General features: G+C 39.8%; 1 protein-coding gene across 2 annotated transcripts in view; it reads right to left on the minus strand.

Moving 5' to 3' along the window:
* The window catches only part of PTPRO (protein tyrosine phosphatase receptor type O), a 243,832-nt gene extending 224,890 nt beyond the window's left edge, over nucleotides 1-18,942 (minus strand). The window contains exon 1 of one of the 2 annotated variants that reach the window (XM_045073123.1): nucleotides 18,765-18,942. In XM_045073123.1, the coding sequence (XP_044929058.1) occupies nucleotides 18,765-18,839 (75 nt within the window). In that variant the 5' untranslated portion in view covers nucleotides 18,840-18,942. The remainder of the gene's footprint in view (nucleotides 1-18,764) is intronic. The other variant, XM_045073124.1, reaches the window with a different exon arrangement.
* Nucleotides 18,943-22,153: the final 3,211 nt, after the last annotated feature.

Here is a 22,153-nt window from a genome sequence, read left to right on the forward strand (position 1 = left end):
AGCAGGGTATTTCTCTCTTAAGAGGAAGAGACAGAAAATAGAAGTTAGTGAATGAGAAAACGGAAGCCATGTCCAAGCTTTCGCATGAATGGCTATGATGGAGTGTGCAAGTTCTATGGTTTCATTCCTGATGCCTTCAATACCTCCCTGAAACTCAGCTGACTCATTATTAAAATGGTGATGATGATTACAGGATTATAGAACGATGGAGTAAGATCATGTACAGAAAGTCCCTGAGGCAGTCCCCAATAACCAGCAGCCCCTCAATCAGCGACTGCCATCCTTTCTAGTAAGCCAATGAGTTTTACAAGAATGTATCTCTCATTTCTGCCAGAGATACTTGTACTGGTTGCTTCCTTTTGTATATACCTTATAAATAAATGTGGCACTACGGGTAGGACCTTGATTGCTGCGTTGGAAGGATGTTTATATATATAACAGAGAGATTTAGATCCTCTATTCGGTTTTGTCTGGCAGAATGTAATTTTTACTTGTAGTTTTAAAACTGTAGGAGAAATTCTACAAGTATGACAGAATATGTATGTTAATTATAATTTTTATAATAAACATGGCAATTTTTAGTCACATGCAGAGGATATAAATTTGAAAGTATGAAACTAAGTAAAAGAAAATCTCATTCAAAATGGAGGTCTTGGGGTGCCTGGGTGGCTCAGGTGGGTAAGTGGCGGCTCAGGTCATGATCCCACAGTCCTGGGATCGAGCCCCACATTGGACTCCCTCCCTTGCATCTCCTTCTTCCTTTCCCTTTGCCCCTGCCTCCTGCTCATGCGCGCCCTCTCTCTTTCTTGCTCGCTCTTTCTCAAATAAATAAATAAATAAAATCTAAAAAATAAAAAATAAAAAAATAAAAGGGAGATCCTGAAGGGGGAGCTCTGATGCATGTACCACTCCTTGCAGCTTACTTTACATAACTTGATAAGAAGTAGCTTACTTCACTACCCCAGCAGGAGGAGGGCAGATTTTCTCCTGGCCCAGCAACAACCCAGCCAGTGAGAACCACCACTTCTCAGCCAATGAGAAGTTGCCACAACCCCAAACTCTCACTCACCTCCTGTAGACAAATAGCCTTTCCCAAATTTCTTTTTTCCTCTATAAAAGAATACTTCTCTGTTCTCTGAACTTGCCTGTAGTTTGGTAGAGTTTGCATATCCCAAATTGCAATTCCTCTGCTATTCCTGAATAAACTTGTTTTTTTGGGTAAACTAACTGGCTATTTTATTTTTAAGGTTGACAAAAGTATGCTGACAGTTACAACTTGCCTCTGAAAAAATCCACTTATTTTCCATTTATCTCTAAGAGTGCATACAGATTAATGCATAAACAACATGATCCAGGGGAGTTTAAGTCTAGGGACTAATTTACTGAACTACCCAACCAACAGAGGATTATTTTATCTAATTAAGACAGAGCACACGTATTTAGAATTAAGCATTTGCATTTACCAGCAAATTCAGAATTATAAAAGCAATTAAAGCTAAAATGAGGTATGATAATTTTTTTCCTGCACACCACTGCTGAGCTAAAGCTCATTTTAATATTTGCCTTTGTAACACTGTTGTACAGAAGGTTGTGAATAAGAAGCTCACTGCTGGGCAGAACCCCCTTTCCCACCTAGCTTCCAAACGCTCAGCCTCCTTAGGACCTGAATCCCCATCTACCCTGTTTTACTCAAGCCTCCTAAACAGAGCCTACATTTTCTCACATTCCTACTTTTGTTCCTCTGTTTCTCCAACCTGGGATGCTTTCCTTAATCTTGTCTATCTATTGGGCAGTATTGAACCAGATTCAGATTAAACTCCATCTTCCTTCATGAACATATTGCTCCTTCAAGCCTAAGTGCTTTGTCCCTTATCTGAAGGCAAGGACACTTTGCTACTTACAGTCCTCTGTCACATTCATTTGCAAAGAAATGTATTATAACTTCAGGAGTCTCTTAGAGTAGTAAGTCACATACTGCCTTTTAACTTGCTACATGTTTATATTATTTCCCCTTATATTACGGATTTGGGGGGCATAAGAGTGTCTTAGACTCTTAAAAATGATGAGCACAGCACCTCTCTTAGATGTTTAATATACGCTTGACGATTGACTAGCTGAAATGGTGAAAAACCTATTCACCTTCATATATCCTCCATTCACTTTCCCTGTTTTACTCAAACCTCCTAAGCTTGTTTTACACTTTCTATTTCATCTTAATTTATTTATCTTATTTCCAGATATGTTACTTAATAACTGCTAAAAGAAAGGAAGAATGCTATAACTTAATACAGTCTTTTGTCCTCCTCACAATGTAATTTCTATCACTCCGTCTTTAACTATTTTGTGAAGAGTCATTAAAATGTTGTCTCTCACATTGATGTTATGGGAATTATAAAGGACCAATAACTTGTGGTCCTTTCCAGAACTCAGTAGATAAATCTTGTAAGAATGTAGTTCAAGGGGCGCCTAAGTGACTCAGTGGATTAAAGCCTCTGCCTTCAGCTCAGGTCATGATTCCAGGGTCTTGGGATCAAGCCCCACGTCAGGCTCTCTGCTCAGCAGGGAGCCTGCTTCCTCCTCTCTCTGCCTGCCTCTCTGCCTACTTGTGATCTCTGTCTGTCAAATAAATAAATAAAATCTTACCAAAAAAATATTGTTGTTCAATACCCAACCTTCCTCATAATGCATTTCAGCCTGTGGCTAATGGTGCTTTACTGAGGTCCTTGTGTATTTTCCTGATATTTTTTCATATTCGCTTAGATATCTTTACATTCCCTACAAATACAGCTATTGTCTTTCTGAGACAGTCCTCATAAGAAAGAGGTTCTATCTGTCAACTAGTCAGTTAACATATTTAACAGAGTGCCAGGCACAAGAGAAGAAAGGAAAGAAGGAACAAAGGAAGGGGGGGAGGGAAAGAGAAGGGAAGGAGGGAAGGAAGGAAAGAAGGACTTAATAACGTTTTTAAACTTTTTCTTTGAGAAAATTATAGATTTATAGAATGTGGCAAAAAAAAAATGTACAGGAAGTTCTCATGTACCCTTCCTCCTCCAATGTGGACATCTTGTATACCCAAAGAATAAAATATCCAAACTATGAAATTGACATTGGTACAACCCATAGAATTTATTCAGATTCCACCAGTTATTATGTGCTAATTTGTGGATGAATCTGTATGGACCTATACACCTTTATCATAGGGAAAACTTTATGTAACTACCATCAGGATCAAGAGAAACAGCTCATCTACTGTCAGAAGGCTCCTCCCTCGTCACCTGATCTTTGACCTTTGGCAACTGTGAGGGTGTTCTCATCTCTATAATTTTGTTATTTCAAGGATATCCTATAAGTGAAATCTTATGGTGTGCAACCTTTGGAGATTGGCTTTTTTCACTCAGCATAATTTTTTTTTTAAGATTTTATTTATTTATTTGACAGACAGAGATCACAAGTAGGCAGAGAGAGAGGAAGGGAAGCAGGCTCTCCACTGAGCAGAGAGCCCGATGTGGGGCTCGATTCCAGGACCCTGGGATCATGACCCGAGCTGAAGGCAGAGGCTTTAACCCACTGAGCCACCCAGGTGCCCCCAGCATCATTTTCTTGAGGTTCATTCAAGAAATGTGTGTGTCGGTAGTTGCTAAAGAGTATTGCCCGGTCTCGATACATCACCATTCATTTAACCATGCACTTACTGAAAGCCATTGTGGTCATTTTCAGTGTTAGGCCAGTACAAACAAAGCTGCTATAAACATTCCTGCACACACAGTAGGTTTTGATGAAGATGATTCTAGTTCCTTGTATACGGCTAATTCAACATGGTCAGGTGGACCATTGGTTTTTCAGAGACGGGTGAGACGGATGAGGAGGGGTGAGTACATTCCGCATCAGACATTTTTGTTAGTATGTTCAGGAAGGAGTAACCACCTGTCCTGATTTTCTCAGAACAGACTTATATCTGCTATCCTGGTGTAATATAAATTGTATAATCACTCTGTTTTATATTACTTAAAGATTCCAAGCATTGCCATTATGCCTGCTTGGCTATGATGGTATTGCGCTGTAGTAGACTGCTGTTTTGTAATCTTTCTGAGTATGTGTGGAGTGACTAGAGTCTCAGAGATGAGGTAGTCTTGCAAAGACAGATAGTCTTTTTTTTTAAAGATGTTTTTTATTTATTTACTTGTCTGACAGAGAGAAGGAGAGAGCATTAGCAGGGGAAGCATCAGGCAAAGGGAGAAGTAGATGCCTTGCTGAGCAAGGATCCTGATGCTGGTCTCAATCCCACAACCCTGGCCTGGTATCACGACCTGAACCGAAGGCAGATGCTTAACTGACTACGCCACCCAGGTTTCCCAAAGAAAGATAGTCTTGGGGCATCTGGGTGGCACAGTGGGTTAGGGCCTCTGACTCCAGCCCGGGTCGTGATCCCAGGGTCCTGGGATTGAGCCCCTCATCAGACTCTCTGCTTAGCAGGAAGCCTGCTTTCTCCTCTCTCTCTGCTTGTCTTTCTGCCTATTTTTGATTTCTGTCAAATAAGTAAATAAATAATTTTAAAAAAATAAAATTTAAAAAAAAAAAGAAAGAAAGATAGTCTTGCTGAAGTCTCTACTATTCCTCTCTCCTTTTCAGTCAAAAAATATCACTTATATGTGGAATTCAAGAAACGAAATAAACAGGGGCGCCTGGGTGGCTCAGATGGTTAAGCATCTGCCTTTGGCTCAGGTCATGATCTCCAGGTCCTGGGATCCTTGCTCATCGGGGAGTCTGCTTCTCCCTCTCCCTCTGCCTCTCTCCTCCTCTCATGCTCTCTCGCTCCCAAATAAACAAATAAAATCTCAAAAAAAATTTTAAAAAGAAGAAAAGAAACAAGCAAAGGGGAAAAAATAAGAGAGAGAGAGAGACAGAGCAAGAATCGATAATTTTAGAGAACAAACTGATGGTTGCCAGAGGGGTGGGGTGAGACAGGTGAAGGGGATTAAGAAAGGCACTTGTGATGAGCACGGGATGATGTATGGAAGTGCTCAATCACTATACTATGCACCTGAAAACTGACCATGCAGTGTATGCTAATTGCAATTTAAAAGATTTTTTTTAATTTTTATGTATTTACTTGACAGACAGAGATCACAAGTATGCAGGGAGGCAGGCAGAGAGAGAGGAGGAAGCAGGCTCCCTGCTGAACAGAGAGAGAGCCCAAAGTGGGGCTTGATCCCAGGACCCTGGAATCATGACTTGAGCCAAAGGCAGAGGCTTCAACCCACTGAGCCACCCAGGGGCCCCCATTAATTGTAATTTAAATAAAAGCTTAAGAAGAAACTACACTGTTAAAAAAAAAAAAAGGGAGGGTCTTTTTGTGAGTCGGTTTTATGATTGGGGACAGTTTCCAAGCTCCTGTCTTCGCTCTGTATGTCTTAGCTCCTGTCATAACTCCACAACCAAGAGGAGAGGACTCTTCCCCACCATTGCCAGTTTGAAAATACTTGCAGGGATAGCTTCTGATAGGTTTGGCTTAGATGCATGCCAGTCTCAAAGGTGATGATCAGTGAGGCACAATCCCCAGATGGGCCTGGAGTCAGGTGTTCACCCCCTTAACTGCTCACTCTGTAAAGAGGCCAAGTAGGATGATGGTATCACCTTTCAGAACACTCGAATCAGAACGAGGTTTCCTTTGAGGAGGGCAGGTGGTGGGGAAGATGGCAGACCTGGCCACAGAAGGATTGGTGATCTGGACAACCACTGTAATGTGTGTCTTCTGCGAAAATATCAGAAATTCTACATCTTTTTTAACTAGAAAGCCTGTATTCTTAAATTTTTTATGCATAGTATTTAGCTATGAAGAAATGGGTAACAAATACAGCATCTGACATTTTTACATGATTAATTCTTTATAAGATTTATTTATTTATTTGAGAGAGAGAGAGAGAGTGGTGGGGAGGGGCAGAGAAGAGGGCAAGAGATACTCTCAAGCCGACTCTGCGCTAAGCCTGGAGCCCCATGGCAGGACTGATCTCAAGACCCCGAGATCATGACCTGAGCTGAAACCGAGAGTCAAGACCCTTAATGGACTGCACCACCCAGGCACCCCTCTATGGGATTAATTCTAAAGTAGTCATACTATTGAGAGACATACATATAAGTGATGATCCTCAATACCTTGTGGTCATAATCGATATGTATAATCATCCACATCCTTAACTGTTGCAAATACAATTGGGAGTTGAGTACAATTGACCCAAAGGCCTACAGCCCAAGGTCTTAAATTGCAGAGGACTGAAAATGCTTGAAAAAAAAAATTATCATAGTACATTTAAGTAAAAAGAGTATGCTAAAAATAGTAGGATAGTTTGATACTTTTTTCCTTTTACAAACTCAGATACACAGACATTAGAGAAAATTTGGAATGCTATAGCCCCAGATGGTGGTTATTTTGGAATAGAGTGTGTAGGAATGACTGCTTTCCTCTTTTTCTGCATGCTGTATTTGACACAGTTTCCTCAGTGAACACGTATTCGTTTTCGAATTCTTAATCCATTATTATAAAATTCTTGTGTATGGTGATGCACACCTGATTCAGACTGACTTAGAGATTCTGAATTAAGAACTCCCTTCTTTAGAGCCTCCAGAAGGCATGGAGTAAAAGGCTAATTGAAGGCCTCGGCACAGAAACAAGAATTTCAATAGAAGGAGTCTCATTAGGTTCCCAATTAGCCTTCAAAAAAATAAATAAATAAGAAGATGGTGCATCAATCAGATGAAAAAGGACTCGAAGATACAGCTGTCTTTTGTTAGTTGCAAAAACGCAAAAAAAAAAAAAAATGAATTCAAGGAAGCAATGTGTAGCACCTCTGAAGAATGGCTGATTTTTAGCAGATTTAACAGTTTCAGCTAATTAAAAAGAAGCAACTGATAAGCTGTTTTTAGGATTAAGTCCATAATACTTCATTCTAAGCCCTTGCAATCATTTTAACACAGTTTTGACAACACCAGAATTTCCATATTACAAATCCCAAGTATCTAACCACTTTGAGTGAGGCCTTTAGTCATTTCCGAGAGACTAATTAAAAAGTATGAATTAGCTAGGGAAGACTGTAGAGGAATTTCTCAGGGATGATGAAAAAAATGAACCTAGCCACATCCCATCACTGTATCTATATGTAAATAACCCTATTGTACTGATACATTTCATATGTATATAAAGGATTTTTCTATAATCCTTCAAGGGAGGATCACATGACTCACTGTTTAATAATACATTCCAGACAATATCCAATTCCCTTGGCTTTTTATTATTCACCTTATTAACCAACTTATTCAGAAACTTAAGAAGCCAATTTCTCTTCCTAGATAAAATCTAGGAATTTTAAGTACATCCAAGTAATAAGGCATTTCTTATGGTAATGGTATTGGCACTTATTGTAAATATGATGCTTTTACTTTGCAGTATTTGACAAGAACACTCCCCTTTTATGGCTACACTTTAGTTTTCAACACAATGTCAAAGTAAATAGAAATGCCACCGCAGTATTCCTAGGATGTCTATTTTACAGGCCACCAACTTGATGTAAATAAGAAATTTCTGGGGGCGCCTGGGTGGCTCAGTGGGTTAAAGCCTCTGCCTTCAGCTCAGGTCATGATCTCAGGGTCCTGGGATCGAGCCCCACATCAGGCTCTCTGCTCAGCGGGGAGCCTGCTTCCTCCTCTCTCTCTGCCTGTCTCTCTGCCTGCTTGTGATCTCTCTCTGTCAAATAAATAAATAAAATCTTAAAAAAAAATGTCTGGTTGATCTGAGGGAGAGGATGATGTAGTCTAATTAGTCTAATTCTGATGCAGCCACTCAGAGACAGAAAGAGACCCCTATAAATGTGCTCTTGAAGATTTCCAGAAACCTTGGTTTGATATTTCAAAAAACGCAGAGTATTACATTTAAGGAAAATAATTTATTAATCACAGAATTGTAATTAATAGCCATGTGTGAGAGTATATCAATGTGTGATCACAATTCTCTCCTATTTTCAGTTATAAAGAATATTAATTAATTGACAAACAAATCCAAAATTGAATTAATAGAAAAAAATTACAACTAACCCAAACTTCCACACTTTACCAGCATAGTAATAGACTATAGATATAGATTGGTATATTACAAACTGATGTAATAGCTTTTAGTTCTCTAATGAAATACTGATTTACGTAACTAAGAGCATTTGTTTTAATCATATTTTTGTGTTTTTGTCATTTGAAAACATGACAGTTCAGGCTTTGGTGTATATATATATATAATCTTTTTAATGAATGCAACACTAATTTAATCAACCCATTTAACTGTCCATATTTGGATAATGAAATATTTATTTATTTATTTTTATTAAAGATTTTATTTACTTACTTATTATTTATTTGAGGGAGAGAGAGAGTGGGAGCATGAGTGGGGGTAGGGGCAGAAGGACAGGGAGAAGCAGACTCCCAAATGAGTGTGAAGACAGGGCAGTGGGCTCAGCCTCAGCATACCGAGATTATGATCTGAGCCTAAGTCAGATGCTTAACCAACTGAGCCACCTAGGTTCCCCAGACAATGAAATATTTATTCATGCCTGGCAAGAGGAAAAACATTGTTTGTACAATTCTCTTCAGTTTGATGTTTTCCATTTGTAAAGCCAAAAGAGAACATACTTTCATATTTTAAGAACTCAGAAGCTACTTTGTTTTAGAAGTTAAAGTAAATTATACACAGACTGAATAAGATAGAAATAAGTGGTCAAAAAAATTCAAGTTTTTACTTTACTACAGATGAGAATTCATTACACCAGGGAACCCATGTTTTGCTTAGCCATACACATCCTTTGTCCTTGGTGGTTTATTCTGACCTAATAAAATCCCAGAAAAAAAATACCTGAGGAACCTTATTTGGGTGTCCAAAAGAGTTCATTTTCACTTATTACAAAGCCTTTGTTTCCTCCACAAGATCAACAAAGCAATGTTTCCAGACCATTTTTCATTCTGATTCCCCTCCCTCCCAAAGCCCACTCAGCACTACTGCTTGACAGACCCTCTCTCTGACTTCATCTTGCTGTCCAACAGCTGCCTTCTGCCCTGGCAAGCTTGCACACTGCTCTTCCTCTTGAGTCTGTCCCATAACTTCCTCTTGACCTTCCTCACCCATTTACTCATTCGACATTCATCCATTTATTCAACAAGTATTTATTGCACATCTACTGTGGTCCAGGATCTCTTCTAGCAGCTGAGGGTACAGCATGAACAAAGTGGATCAAATTCTTGCTAGGTTATGAAAGCTACAAGCCTTCCAATGGAGGAGTAAGTCATAATAAAGATCTGGTATGACATCACGTGGTAAGTGATACATTCTCTGAAGAAAATAAACCTGGGTAAAAGTGGTAAAATTTTCAGGAGACTTTTTTTTTTTTTTTTAAAGTACGCTCCATATCAAGCATGGAGCCCAACACAGGGATTGAACTTATGACCCTGAGATCAAGATCTGAGCTGAGATCAAGAGACTGATGCTTAACCAACTGAGCCACCCAGGGACCCCTGATGGGGAGGTCCTAGATTGGTTGTTCATGAAAGCCATGTTGAGGAAATATCTTTTGAACGGAAATTGGAATAAAATAAAAATCTGCATTTATAAAATGCTTATTATGGACCATGCATTTTTCTTACATGAGCACTCTCAAACACTTATCATGGTTCTTCATGAGATCCTACTGGGAAGAATGAGAGTTGCCTTCCACCCAAATGGCTATTGAAGCCACAAAAAAGAATACAGTGTAACAGGCAGAAAATGTGGACTGCTAGAAACCGCTTAACGTGGTATGATGGACAGCTGAGGACAGGACAGAGAGATGACAAGCTTCTCACATTTTATCTTTATCACCTGTCAGGTCTGTTGGCAAGTAATTATTCAGAACAAGCAAGAAAGCAGGAGCAGTCACAACATAGTGCTCTACTAACGTGAAACAGAGATGGTAGTAAGTGTGAAAGCTACAACCAGAAATAGATCATCTCAAAGCCAAACCAACCAAACAACGAAACGGATGTCTAAAAGTGGAACAGCCGCCTCTCAGCTGATAGTGATTTCACCATTTATACCCAACTGGCAGTAATACTAAAGACAAATAATAATGAACGAAACATATTGTTCTCTCAAGCTGTAATTTAAGATAATTACACTGAAGAATAAGGTTAAAATGAATTTTCCATTTTTAATAGCCAAAGCCAAAGAATCTTTTTGTACATAAAGTTACCAACACTAGAGTTAGCATAATCCATAAAATAAGAAGAATATGTACTTTTTTTTTCTTCTAAGAGAGTTTCCTAAATATTAGCCCTGATAAAAAAAAGTTGGGAATCGTTGTTTTCCTTCATGCAAATTCTTCTGCATGAAGGAAATTCATTAGAAAATGATTTCTACAGTCAAACTTGGGAAATGCTACATGCTAGCTCTCCCTTCTGGAAAACACAAAGCAGATTAACACAATAGGGGTTCTGAGAAGTTCTGATACAAAAAAAAATTAATAATCAATAAATTAAGAGTACTTTAAATAAAGTTAGATTATTTCCCAAATTCATGCTATCACAGAATAACATCTGTTGGCACTGAGAGTCTCTCATGTCCCATGTCTATTTCTCATGTCTAGAGACACATTTTTATTGTTCTACCTCTCTGCCTTTGCTTTAGCTATTTTCACCATCCTCTCTTTCTTTCTTTCTTTCTTTCTTTCTTTCTTTCTTTTTCTACATAACACTTACTGAGTGCTTACTGTATTCTAGGCACTGTTTAGAGTCCTTTCAATTATCCTCTGAGGTAAATACAACAGATTGCAGAAGGGGCCCCCATGCAAGGGAAAACAACTTTCTCCACATCCTGCTTGTTGGTAAGACTGAAATCTGGTCTCTCTGATCTAACGCTTATGCACTTGACAAATCAGTGGCCGGTCCTCTACTCCTCAGCATCTCCCAAGCTCCACAGAGACCAACAGCCTTCTGATTTTCCCATACAAAGATGTTTCCCAGATATTAGCTTGTTGAGTCCCCAATGTTGGGTCCCCCAATAATGGGTCCATGGTCAAAGGAGCAAGACTGATACAAAGCGAAGGTCAAGCCAAGCTTTATTTTACGCCAAGCTCAAGAATCAAACCAACCATCAAACAGACCGGTCGGGGCCACCCCTTACAGAGAGGTCGACCCCTCCCTGCCTCACAGACTAACTTCTATAGAGCAAAGGCCATGTGGTTGGGCCTCGCCACACACAGGTGGCAAATGAGATTGTAATACAGAGAAAGCTGCACAGTCATGCTAGGTCACACACGGGTGGCCAACTGAATTACAATTTACCCTATAGTACATATTGGAACTAGCCTATCACCTTGGTCAGAATTGGCGCCCAAAAGGTGGGGCTCACACTCGGTACCACACTTGGTAGCTAGGGAGACAGTATGCACGCTCTACTGATTGGATGTCTCCATCTGACCAGACTCATCCCTGCATTTGGGCTGTTGTTTTCACCTGACCTGACCCACCCTTGTATTGGGGCTTTATTACCTGGGACTGGTTTCCCAGACTTGCTTTTAAGTAAGCTCCCCTGGGTGGGGCAGGGTCAATTCAAGTTTTACTGCATGAACAACAAAATGGCTGTTCCACCGAGGTGGGGCCACTCTGGCTAAATAGGCCCTTACAAGCTTATAGGATCTTCCTCTTGCATTTGACGCCGTTGGCCAATCCTTCCAACTCGGAATTTCCTAGACCTGGGATTTCCTTGATTCTGCTTTCCTCTTGTCCCTCTCTGGCTGTTTCTTCTTCATCTTCTTAGGTTCCTTATTAAGTGTTAGTGCTCCTCAAGGCCCATTGTGGCCCACTGCCCTTCTCCACCTTGCTCTCTGCTGGGACATCCCCATTCACATCTCCCAGTCTACCATCACTCCTGGACATCAGACTTATATTGAAAAAGTACTTGTGTGGCTTTTGGGACTTCAAACTCAAGATGTTTTCTGCTAAATTCATCATGTCCTTTATCAGTAAAGGTCGCAATAGGATACTCAGGGGAAATCCTAGATAGTTTAATCAAGGGACTGTTAATAAAGTGTGGAGCAGGAATAATAGTACCAAGCATGAGGGCAAAGGGGGTAGCTGAGCTGGAGGAAAATGGACACTGTCTAAGACACACCATTAAAATTGCAACATTTCAGGTGGGGACATGGATGAGCCTAGTGGTGGGTATTAAGGAGGGCATGTATTGCATGGAGCACTGAGTGTGGTGCATAAACAATGAATCTTGGAACACTGAAAAAAAAAAAAAACTGCAACATTTCAAACAAAGGTGTCAGTTACCTAGAAATTAGCATGAATATTACCTTCAAACCCAGTCCCAAACCAATCTTGTCAGTTTTGCTATTTTTAACATTGACTATCTTCTTTTAGTGTCTTTTCCCAACAACCTAGGGTCAACATTTGTTATCTCTTAATTGGACCATAATGATATCTATGATATCATCCCAGCAGTTGACCTGCCTCCAGGTCTACTCCTCCTCCAGGATAACATTTTACTTACAGCCCAAAGCTCTCTTTGAAATGCAAATCTTACCCTGCTAAGCCTTGGCTAACCCTTCAATGATCTTCTTCACCTAGAAAATAAAGATCCTACTTTTTGGTACAGCATATAGGAGTCTCCCTGATCTGGCATCTACCATTCCCTTTCCTTTTGTACACACTTGTATTTTCCCAAACACTGCCCCACTTTTTACAACATTGGGCCTTTGCTTATGCAGTTTTCTTTTTCTCTTTGTGTCCATATTTCTTAACCTAACTCAGGCTAAGCTCAGGTTATCTTTTAAGAAATCATCTCCCAACCCATGAGATATAGTTTCCTCTAGCATTTTACCATGGTTTCCTCTATTAAACAAACAAACACAAACCATCACTTCATATTACATTTTAATGACCTTTTCTATGTCTATTTCCACTATGTCATTTGTGAGGATTCAACTGAAGGTTATCCATTCCTATACCTACATCTGGTACAATTCCTGGCACATAATAAATATTCAATCAATGTTTGATTAACTGAATGGAATTGGACTGCAGTTTTCCCTATATTCATTTTCTTACAGAATTATTATGCATATTTATAATTTGTAATTCAATTCTCAAACCAGAGTCCTACCTAGTTCTAATTCTGGTTTCTGAAGCATTTTCCCAAGCTTTTATCATTTTCCCTTCTTTCATCTCAATTTCCTGGCAAAAAGAAAAGGACAAACCTTTCTTATCAAGAAACCACTACAACCTTGTTTCAAACATTCTGTTAGTTCGGTGGTTTTAATATTTTCAGAAATAAATGGAGTTGGCCTTTTAGGTAACTGGAATGTGTAGGAAAGCAGACATCTTTTACTGGAGAATGAGATTCTAAATGAAAGAGTTGAGAATGATTTTCTGACACAAGGTTAAGATATGGTCATACTTAGAGAAATAAATTGAAAGTGCCATGTGGAGATGGAAAAAAAAAAAAGCCAACAACTAAGGATCAGTACTCTGGAGATCTAGGACAAGCTTGTGAAAGGAAAAACTTACTACTTAGGAGTAATTAGTGATTGTAGATTACATGAGAGGTGCTTAATAAGGTTATTTACATATTGTTCTGAATAACTGGTAGAAACAATATGGAACCTGTTGGAGCCAATAACACCAGGGGAAAAGAGGATGAGAGGCTCTGTATTCGGCCTTTCGCTTCATCCCACACCATTCCCCCTCTTGCTCATTCTACCTGTGCCATATTAACTTTGTTTTGGCTCCTCAGATTAAGGGCACAGTGCACAAAGCTGTCTCTCACATATTTATTTAAGCAGAAAGAGCTGATACCAATGTGCCTTTGAGGCCATCATAGAAGAGTTCTTTAAGGCTTTGAGTTGTACTCCTGGATTAAACACTACCATAGACAGAACCAAGACTAGGATGTAGAAAAGGCTTCATCTCTCAAGGGCAAAGTTATGGCAAAAATTAGGGAGATTTCTGTTGGAAGCATGCAGAAATCTTTGTCAGTTGTAGTTGGTAGTGGTCACAGAACAATGATGATATGGAAGAGGAAGCAAGAACATGACTTGCATTGCTGGGCGTTGGCTGAAGCTACAGGTCACATATAGAGGTAATGAAAGGTATTTCCCTATTATTTCAACTCTGCTTTTTCACTGATGATAGCACATAGCAGCTGAGATAACACTGGTGCATAAATGAGCAACCAAGAGTGCTATATTTATGGAAAAAATAACACATTGGTATTTTGATTTATAATTTTTAATAAGTTCTTAATATAGAGAACTGGTAACATTTTATCATTTTTTAGTGTAATGATTGCATTGAAATTATAATAATTTAATTCACATAATGATAATTTTCTCATGTTTTCCTTTAAGGTGTGTTCACAAGTCAGTATTATGGTATTTAACACTTCAGGGGCAGAAACTATATAATGTTGCAAATTTTAATTCTGTTTATGAAGCTTCTATTCTTTGCCTAATTCCAGATCCTAAGCCCAGTGGAAGACCAAAAAATTACAATATACTTTCCTTTATTTCAGAAATAAATGTATTGGGAGTAATAAAATGAGCATATAGGTGCTTTCTAGTAAAGCTCATCATTGCAGGAGGGCTATACTTGTGGAAATGTAACAGCACTGGAACTCTGCACCTGAAAGTATTAAATTAGGAAGAAAATGAGAAATAAATATCTGTAGTCATTCCTCTTAGCCCTTTAGTGTGCCACACTGCTACCTATCACAATGGTCTAAGTGAGCGCACCAACTGTATCTAACCTCAATGGATTTTGCAAACTCACAAGACTCCAGGTGGGATTATATTGATAAAGTTCAGACGTTAATGTGCTTATAAGTTTAAATGCCTTTAAGCTAGTTATTCAGATGTTAGAAATAGTGCTACATTTAAAAACAAAGTACAACTCTTATGTCATTTTTAATTACTTATCCATATAGATGTGTATTTTCTTATGGACCAAAATGTGGAAGAGGTAAGGTGTGAATTTTTTATTCTTTACTATAACAATAATCTTTCACACAACAAAATACAAGGGCAAATACGCAGTAAAAGAGGATTATTTCTCAATCCCCAGTAGAAGCCCAGGCCAGTGAACACTCTTCAGCTTACTGGGGATATCCTATGTGGAAGGGTTTCTCTAAAAGGTTAGCAACAACAACAAAATAAGATATGATAAAAATAAAAGGTTGGAAACAACATTTATCAAAGGAGTCAGTTGACAGAGGAGTTAATAATGCAAACTTCATTGTGAGGAGGGTGGGTTAGGCTGCTCCAGAAAGATGAAAAGATTATGGTTCATTGGCCAATATTGTAGAATATAGAATGTGAATGACACTCCCAGGTGGAAGTGAAACTTCTGTGTGTGTGTGTGTGTGTGTGTGCGCGCGCACATGTGAAAGAGGGGTGAGAGAAGAGAGAGGGAGAGATAGTGAAGTGGAGAAAGGCAAACAGACCTTGGTGAGTGGATATTTCTCTTGAATAGAAGTAATAAGGCCTACATCATAACACTCATGCTTTATGAAATTAAACCTAAACCTCTTTTCAGATAATTATAATTAGGGCCTCTTTCAAATTTAATGTTCTTTGATTACATATCAGGTAAGAGCAGACCGAGAAGAAAATATAGAGAGGAGGTGATGGAAAGAAAGAAGGATTCACGCCAAGACTATGAGTTTAGGGAAACATTCCACTTGACTACTAATGAGAACCATTTCAGGGAAGGAAGAATTAAAATTCCTATGATGTCATATTCTACAATTTGCTTCTTAGTTGACAAAATACTGATACCAAATGAACTGATACGGGAAGCAATTTTCAGGAAGAGGTTTAGTAAAGATAGGATAGGTGAAAGAAATTACATTGTTTTCACTGGGAATGCTGGGAAGATGCACAAGAGGGAGACTCATCAGATAAATACTCCATTTACATTCATATGTGGGTAGAAGATTTTCAGATTGGTAGGCTCCCAGTATACCTGTTAATAGAGTTCCACTTATATTTTCTATTTTTATATGTACCATCAATGTTGAGATGAAATTTTAAAATTTCATAGTGAATATTGTACATATGCAGATATCAGCCTCATAACATACAGTGGATGATTTAGACAATCTGAGATGCTTGATTAAATGTTTCTGTCACTTAGTAATGGATAAGGAATGATGCATAAAGACTTCCATGGCCAGGCACATTTAGGCTATCTCAAAGAAACTGCTTATAACGAATCACACAGATTCAAATTTTCAGACTTTCCCATCACTTATACCTAGCTGCTAACTCCTGAGTAAAGGAAGAGATAAAACTATAAATCAAGGCTCCCATTTTGGTTTCTCTAACTTTATGGCTATTAGGAATTTTCATTCTTATATAGAAGGTATTTCATATGGAGTAGTGAAAGATTTGTTGACATAATGAGAGCCACAGAGCTTTTCGGGAGGTTGGATAAATGGTTTGTTTCTGACTCAGCACATAGATCTTATCACTGAGATTCAATCAACAATGTGCTATTTAATAATGGAATCGTTTTCAGGTCTACTTTACCGACACTTATTCAGGAAATGCAAATGTACATGCAAATATATTTCCAAATTATGAAGAGATTATATGATGTACCAAATTTATCATGTAATATACTATTCCCAAATGTAAATGCATTATCCTTTGTGCCCAGTTTAACACTTTGGATATTACTTGTCAACTGTAACAAAATAAGATTAATGAAATAGCATATGTTAAATATCTGGAAGACAGACTATCACATGGTAGATATTCAGTATATATACATATGTATTTTTTTCATCTGATACATTTTATGTCCTGGTCACACAAACACTGCACTTACATAAAATGAAGGGTAATGACTTGTTCTACAAAATTAGTTGCCCCATTACAATGTTTATTTAAATGTCAAGCCTTGTCAATGTATTTATTATGTGATGCAGTTAACCACAATTGACACCAATTTGCAATCGTACAAAAATACACCTGTTGTGAGGCACATGGTGAAACTCTCTTACAGTCATTGAGAATACCATTATACCAACATTGACTGCATTTTATCACATCTATATCAAGTTTTCATTAGAAGTTTTGTTACAGTTTTTACATTTTAATTGCAGCACTCTACCCCCACTCTCAAATCCATTATTTGAGCATTTCTGAAAATCCCCCTCCTTATGAAGAATTCAGATAAAATCCCGCAGTTGTGTCAAAGGTTAGGTTTGGATCGGATGTCATACATGTAAGTCTTAGTTGTTACTTAGAAAAATGTGTGATGATCCAATTTACCACTGTGGATTCATCACAAGTGTTGCATAGATGTAATCATGATAACAGAATTTAGCAAATAGAAAAATTAACAGGAAACTTAAGTAAATCTAATATAATTAGTGGTATGTGCTAAAAGAACAACCTCCTATAGTGAAAACACATGACCAGGCTGTTGTTTACCAGATTTTAAATAAAATTATTATTACCCACTTAAGAAAAATGTAAAAACATATTAAATGTAATTGAGAATTTTATTTATTCACTCTGTTGCTCATTCTCCTTGAAACTATTTTCCCTGTTTTTCATTAAGATAAATAAAAACATAGAATATTTCAGATTGATGGCTGTTTTCAATCCACTGGTCCTGTTCCACTATCTCCTTGTCAAGCATTCATAATTAATGGTGCATGTAAGCAAAAAGTGACTCTTTGGTAAGGAAACATTTGCATCCATTAGTGTTTTGTCCATCTCTAAGGTAAGTATCACGGTGGTGCTGAAAGGACAGCTCCGGGTCACCTGTGGACACACTACTTTGCCAGGAAAGGAAAGGAAGGACCGTGACAAAACTAAAGTAGACACACTGAGGACACAAGTGGTAGACAACTACCTCACAACTTTACACTACTTTCCATGCAAACATCTAGCTGAAATTTGTTTTAAAGATTTTATGTGCAGTATAGCTGTCAAACTAGGAATCAAAAAAAAAAAAAAAAAAAGCAGCCGCCCTCCCTTTCACTTTTCTCAAAATAACAGCCTAAAGCAGCACAATCCAAAGAAAACTCAAAAAAGTGAATTTTACAGATTTGTCTGTCTTTTAAATTGAGAGGTGCCAGCTTTTGTAAATAAGGGGGGGGGTGTAAAGAATTTGTAAAGGGAATTATCAGGTTGAAGATGAAGACTCGGTGGAGAAGAGTCCTCTCCAGGCTCAAACTGAGACTCCTTATTCAAAGAAAACCATGCTCACGACCCAACCCGGCAGTCTTTTTGAGGACAGGCAGCTCAGCCCCAGGTGTAGAATTCCAGGAGAAAGTAAATTAAGACAAAGCACCGCACATACCACTGGGGAGAGAGCGGTAAGGTTAAACAGCATTGGAGTGCGGTAGTGACCATAAGGAAAAGTGACCTCATTTTGCCCGGCGAAACACTAATTAACAAGCCCACGTTTGATGTGGATACCAGCGGTGGTAAAAGAGCACAAAGGGTGAAAGCTGGAGAGAGTAAACTTCCCGGTTCTTCCCCCCTCCCAGCCCTCAAACCCGCCGAGAGCAGGCACACGGAAGAACAACAAAGCTTGCGTCCAGGCTGCACAGCCGGCGCTGCCCGCGGCGGGGCCATCATCGCACCCCGGGGCGCGCTGCTCCCCCGCGGCAGAGCCGGGGCTTCCGAGCGCGGACAGGACTGCCCGGGCACAAGTCGGGGGCCGGGGGCATGCTCCCCTACCTTGAGCAGCACAAAGAGCCACAGCAGAGACAGGAGGCTGCGGCCGCCGCGCGGTCTCGTGGGCAGATGCCCCATCACGGTGCCGAAGGGGACCCCGGGGGGACCGTGGCGCGTGCGAGCTCCCCCGGCGGCGGCTCACAATGGCGAACTGAGGCTGCCGCCTCAGACCGTGGGCGCCGAGGCTGCTCCCGGCTGGCGCATGCTGCCGTTCCAGTCCCCTTGCGCCTGCTCCCTTTCCTTTTCTGAGCCGGGGGTCCTCCCGGAATGTGCCAGGCGCTGCGGTTCTTTAACAGCTAAGGATGGAGAGGGTGGGGATCGGAGTGGGCGAGGCTCTGCCGCCGCCGCCGCCACCAAGGCTGCGGGTGGAGACGCGGGTCCGCGTGGCGAGCGAGAGGCGGGGGCCCCGCACCCAGCCCGTGGTCTGGCAGCCGGATACTCTCACTCTGCGCCGCGGACTCATAAAGTGACAGCAGCCTCCCAGCCCCCCACCGGGGTCCGCCTTGCGGTCTCTTATCGCTGGACAGCCCCCACTGCAGGCTCCGCCCCAGCCCTTTCCACAGTCTTGGGGACTGAGGAGTAGTGCGGGATTTCCCTGACTCCTCTTGAGCAACTTGGGGAGCCGATCCCAGTCTCCTCTCAGTCTTCTGCATCGGCTCTCAGTTGCTGTACAGAAGTACAGAAACACTTGGAGGGAGCTGGTGGTTGGGATGCGAGTGATGGAGTGCGTGGTGCCCGCATGTGTGTTTGATGGGGGGATTCCATTCTCTCCAACCCACTCCTACCCGGGAGGAAAGAGTATAGTTACATACTCTTTCCATTTGAAATCAGCTCTTACAAATTTCAGGGGCTGTCTTTTGATACCGAAGTCGGTCAGGTTGCCTGAAGTGGAATGTAAAAGCCAAGGTGGGGGGAATCACAATATACTGCATATATTTATAAACATAAACTTGAAAACTGTGTAGTTATTTAAAAAACGGTTGAGCCTTTACAGAGTGGTGTACTATTCTACATTCTCACCAGCAACAGTTGTGGGGCGGGGACGAGGTTGGTAGCTAAAGAGAGGTAATACGAGGAATCTTTGTGGTGATGAAACAGTTCCCGGATCTTGATTGTGGTGGTGGCTACACGAATCTGCCTAGATGATCAAACGCATAGAAACTTCACGTGGCCCAGAGCACACACATACAAATGTCTGTAAAACTGGTGAAATTTGGGGGCGCCTGGGTGAGTCAGTCAGCTAAGTGCCTTCTTTGTGCTCAGGTCATGACCCTAAGGTCTGGGATGGAGCCCCTAGTCAGGCTCCCTGATCAGTGGGGAGCCTGCTTCTCCCGCTGGCGCTACCTCTCCCCCCACCTCATGCTCTCTGGCTCCCACTCTCTCTAACTCAAATCAATAAATAACATCTTAAAAAAAATTGATGAAATTTGAATAAGATCTGTGAACTGTACCAATGTGTTTCCTGGTTTTCATACATACTGTAGTTAAATAAAATGTTACTTTTGGAGAAAGCTAAGTGAAGGATAAATAGGAAGGTCCTGAACTCTCTTTTTATTGAGATATTATTGACATATAGCATTATATTAGTTTTAGGTGTACAACATAATGATTCAATGTTTGTATGTATTGTAAAATGATCACCAAAATAAGTCTAGTTAATATAGTCATCACACATAGTTACAGTGTTTTTTCTTGTGATGGGAACTAAGATCTACTCTTTCAGCAACATTCAAATATACAATATTAACTACTGTTACCATCCTGTATATTACATCTGCTTGACTTATTTAGATTGTAACTGAAAATTTCGAACTTTTGACCCTCTTCACCCATATATTTTTTAACAAGTGTGAATTACTCCTGAATAACTGATCTGTGACTTTTTAGAAGCTCAGGCAACTACTTCCTAGCTGTTTATTTTCGAACTATTTATGTCCCTTTGGTTATTATGTGTAGTTTTTGGAAGAGGTCTGTTCAAATAAACTACGTGTACTCTATTCAAATACAAGTCACTGTGGGGTGCTAGATGACTCAGTGGGTTAAGCATCTGCCTTCTGCTCAGGTCATGATCCCAAGGTGGTGGGATTGATCCCCGCACGGGACTCTGCTCAATGGGGAGCCTGCCTCTTCCTCTCCCTCTGCCTACAGCTCCCGCTGTTTGTGCTCTCTCTCTTGCTCTCCCCTCTGTCAAATAAATAAATAAAATCTTCAAAAAATATGTATATATATTTATCACTCCTTATTATCATGTAAATGACCTTTGCTGTGCCTTGCCAATAATGGAACTTCCTATTTGTCTTTGAGACATGCTTCAGCACCAGGAGACAGACAAGGTGACCTTGGTGATGAATGTAGGAGTTTGTCTCAGACCCTCAGTTAGGGAGTAGTAGCATGAAAAATGACCCGGGGCTATGTTTACTCAACTTTTTGCTAGATAACTTAGTGACCAAACACAAATCACTTGGTTGGAACGTATATGTGTATCTTAAGAAAGATTTAGATTGAATATATTTACATGTGTATGTATGTGTACTAAATGCTCAAAGATGTAAAGAATAATGGTCTGAATTTATGTGAAAATACTGACTTTTGTGTCTTCCTTTAAAAGCATCTTTTGTTGTCATGTTCTTCTCCCTCATGTGCTCACTTTTAGTGCCTTTATACCCTCTCTTTGTTGGCCTGGACCTTTTCTTTCTCTTGGGAAAAGATTAGTTGCTTTTCCCTCCCTCTGGGTCAGACTCATGGGCTACCTGAAAATTTTGTTCTTGGGACTGGAGCTATAGGGGCTTTGTCTTGATATGTTTTCCTTTTAGTTTGAAGCTCCTGAAAGCAACATTCTATTCCCACACTCTCTCAAAAGTGGCACTAAAGTGATTTAATGTCTAGAACTAGATATGTTTAGAACAGTGGCAAAAGCCTACTCACAAGTTGTGAATAATTCCTCTTTTGAATCGAGTTTGATTTTAAAGTGTCCATGTTATGGTTTGCATATATGTGTGTGTGTGTGTGTGTGTGTGTACATGTATGTGAGTGTATGTATGTAGATACACAGGTATAGGCTTAGCTGATATATATAGGGCAGTAGAAAGCAATTCTACTGATCATACAATCACCCTGTAAATGCAAAAAGAAATTTCATAGTGACATATATTTTTACAGAATCATACTTGCTATGTTGTCTTTCTATTTTTTCTTCCTCACTTACACCACAATTTGTTTAGCCTTTAATGCCCTCATACATGGGTACATATGGACCACTTCTGGGGAACAATAACAGTGAATGGTAACCAGCAAAACTTTCCCCATTAAAGTATTTATAATTAGCATTATTAATATTCCATTAAGTACCACCATGATTAGATGGCCTGAAGTCTGACAGTATCATTTCATAA

Source organism: Mustela putorius, unplaced genomic scaffold, assembly GCF_011764305.1.
Source record: "Mustela putorius furo isolate JIRA1106 unplaced genomic scaffold, ASM1176430v1.1 tig00537227_pilon_pilon_pilon, whole genome shotgun sequence".
Lineage (NCBI taxonomy): Eukaryota > Metazoa > Chordata > Mammalia > Carnivora > Mustelidae > Mustela > Mustela putorius.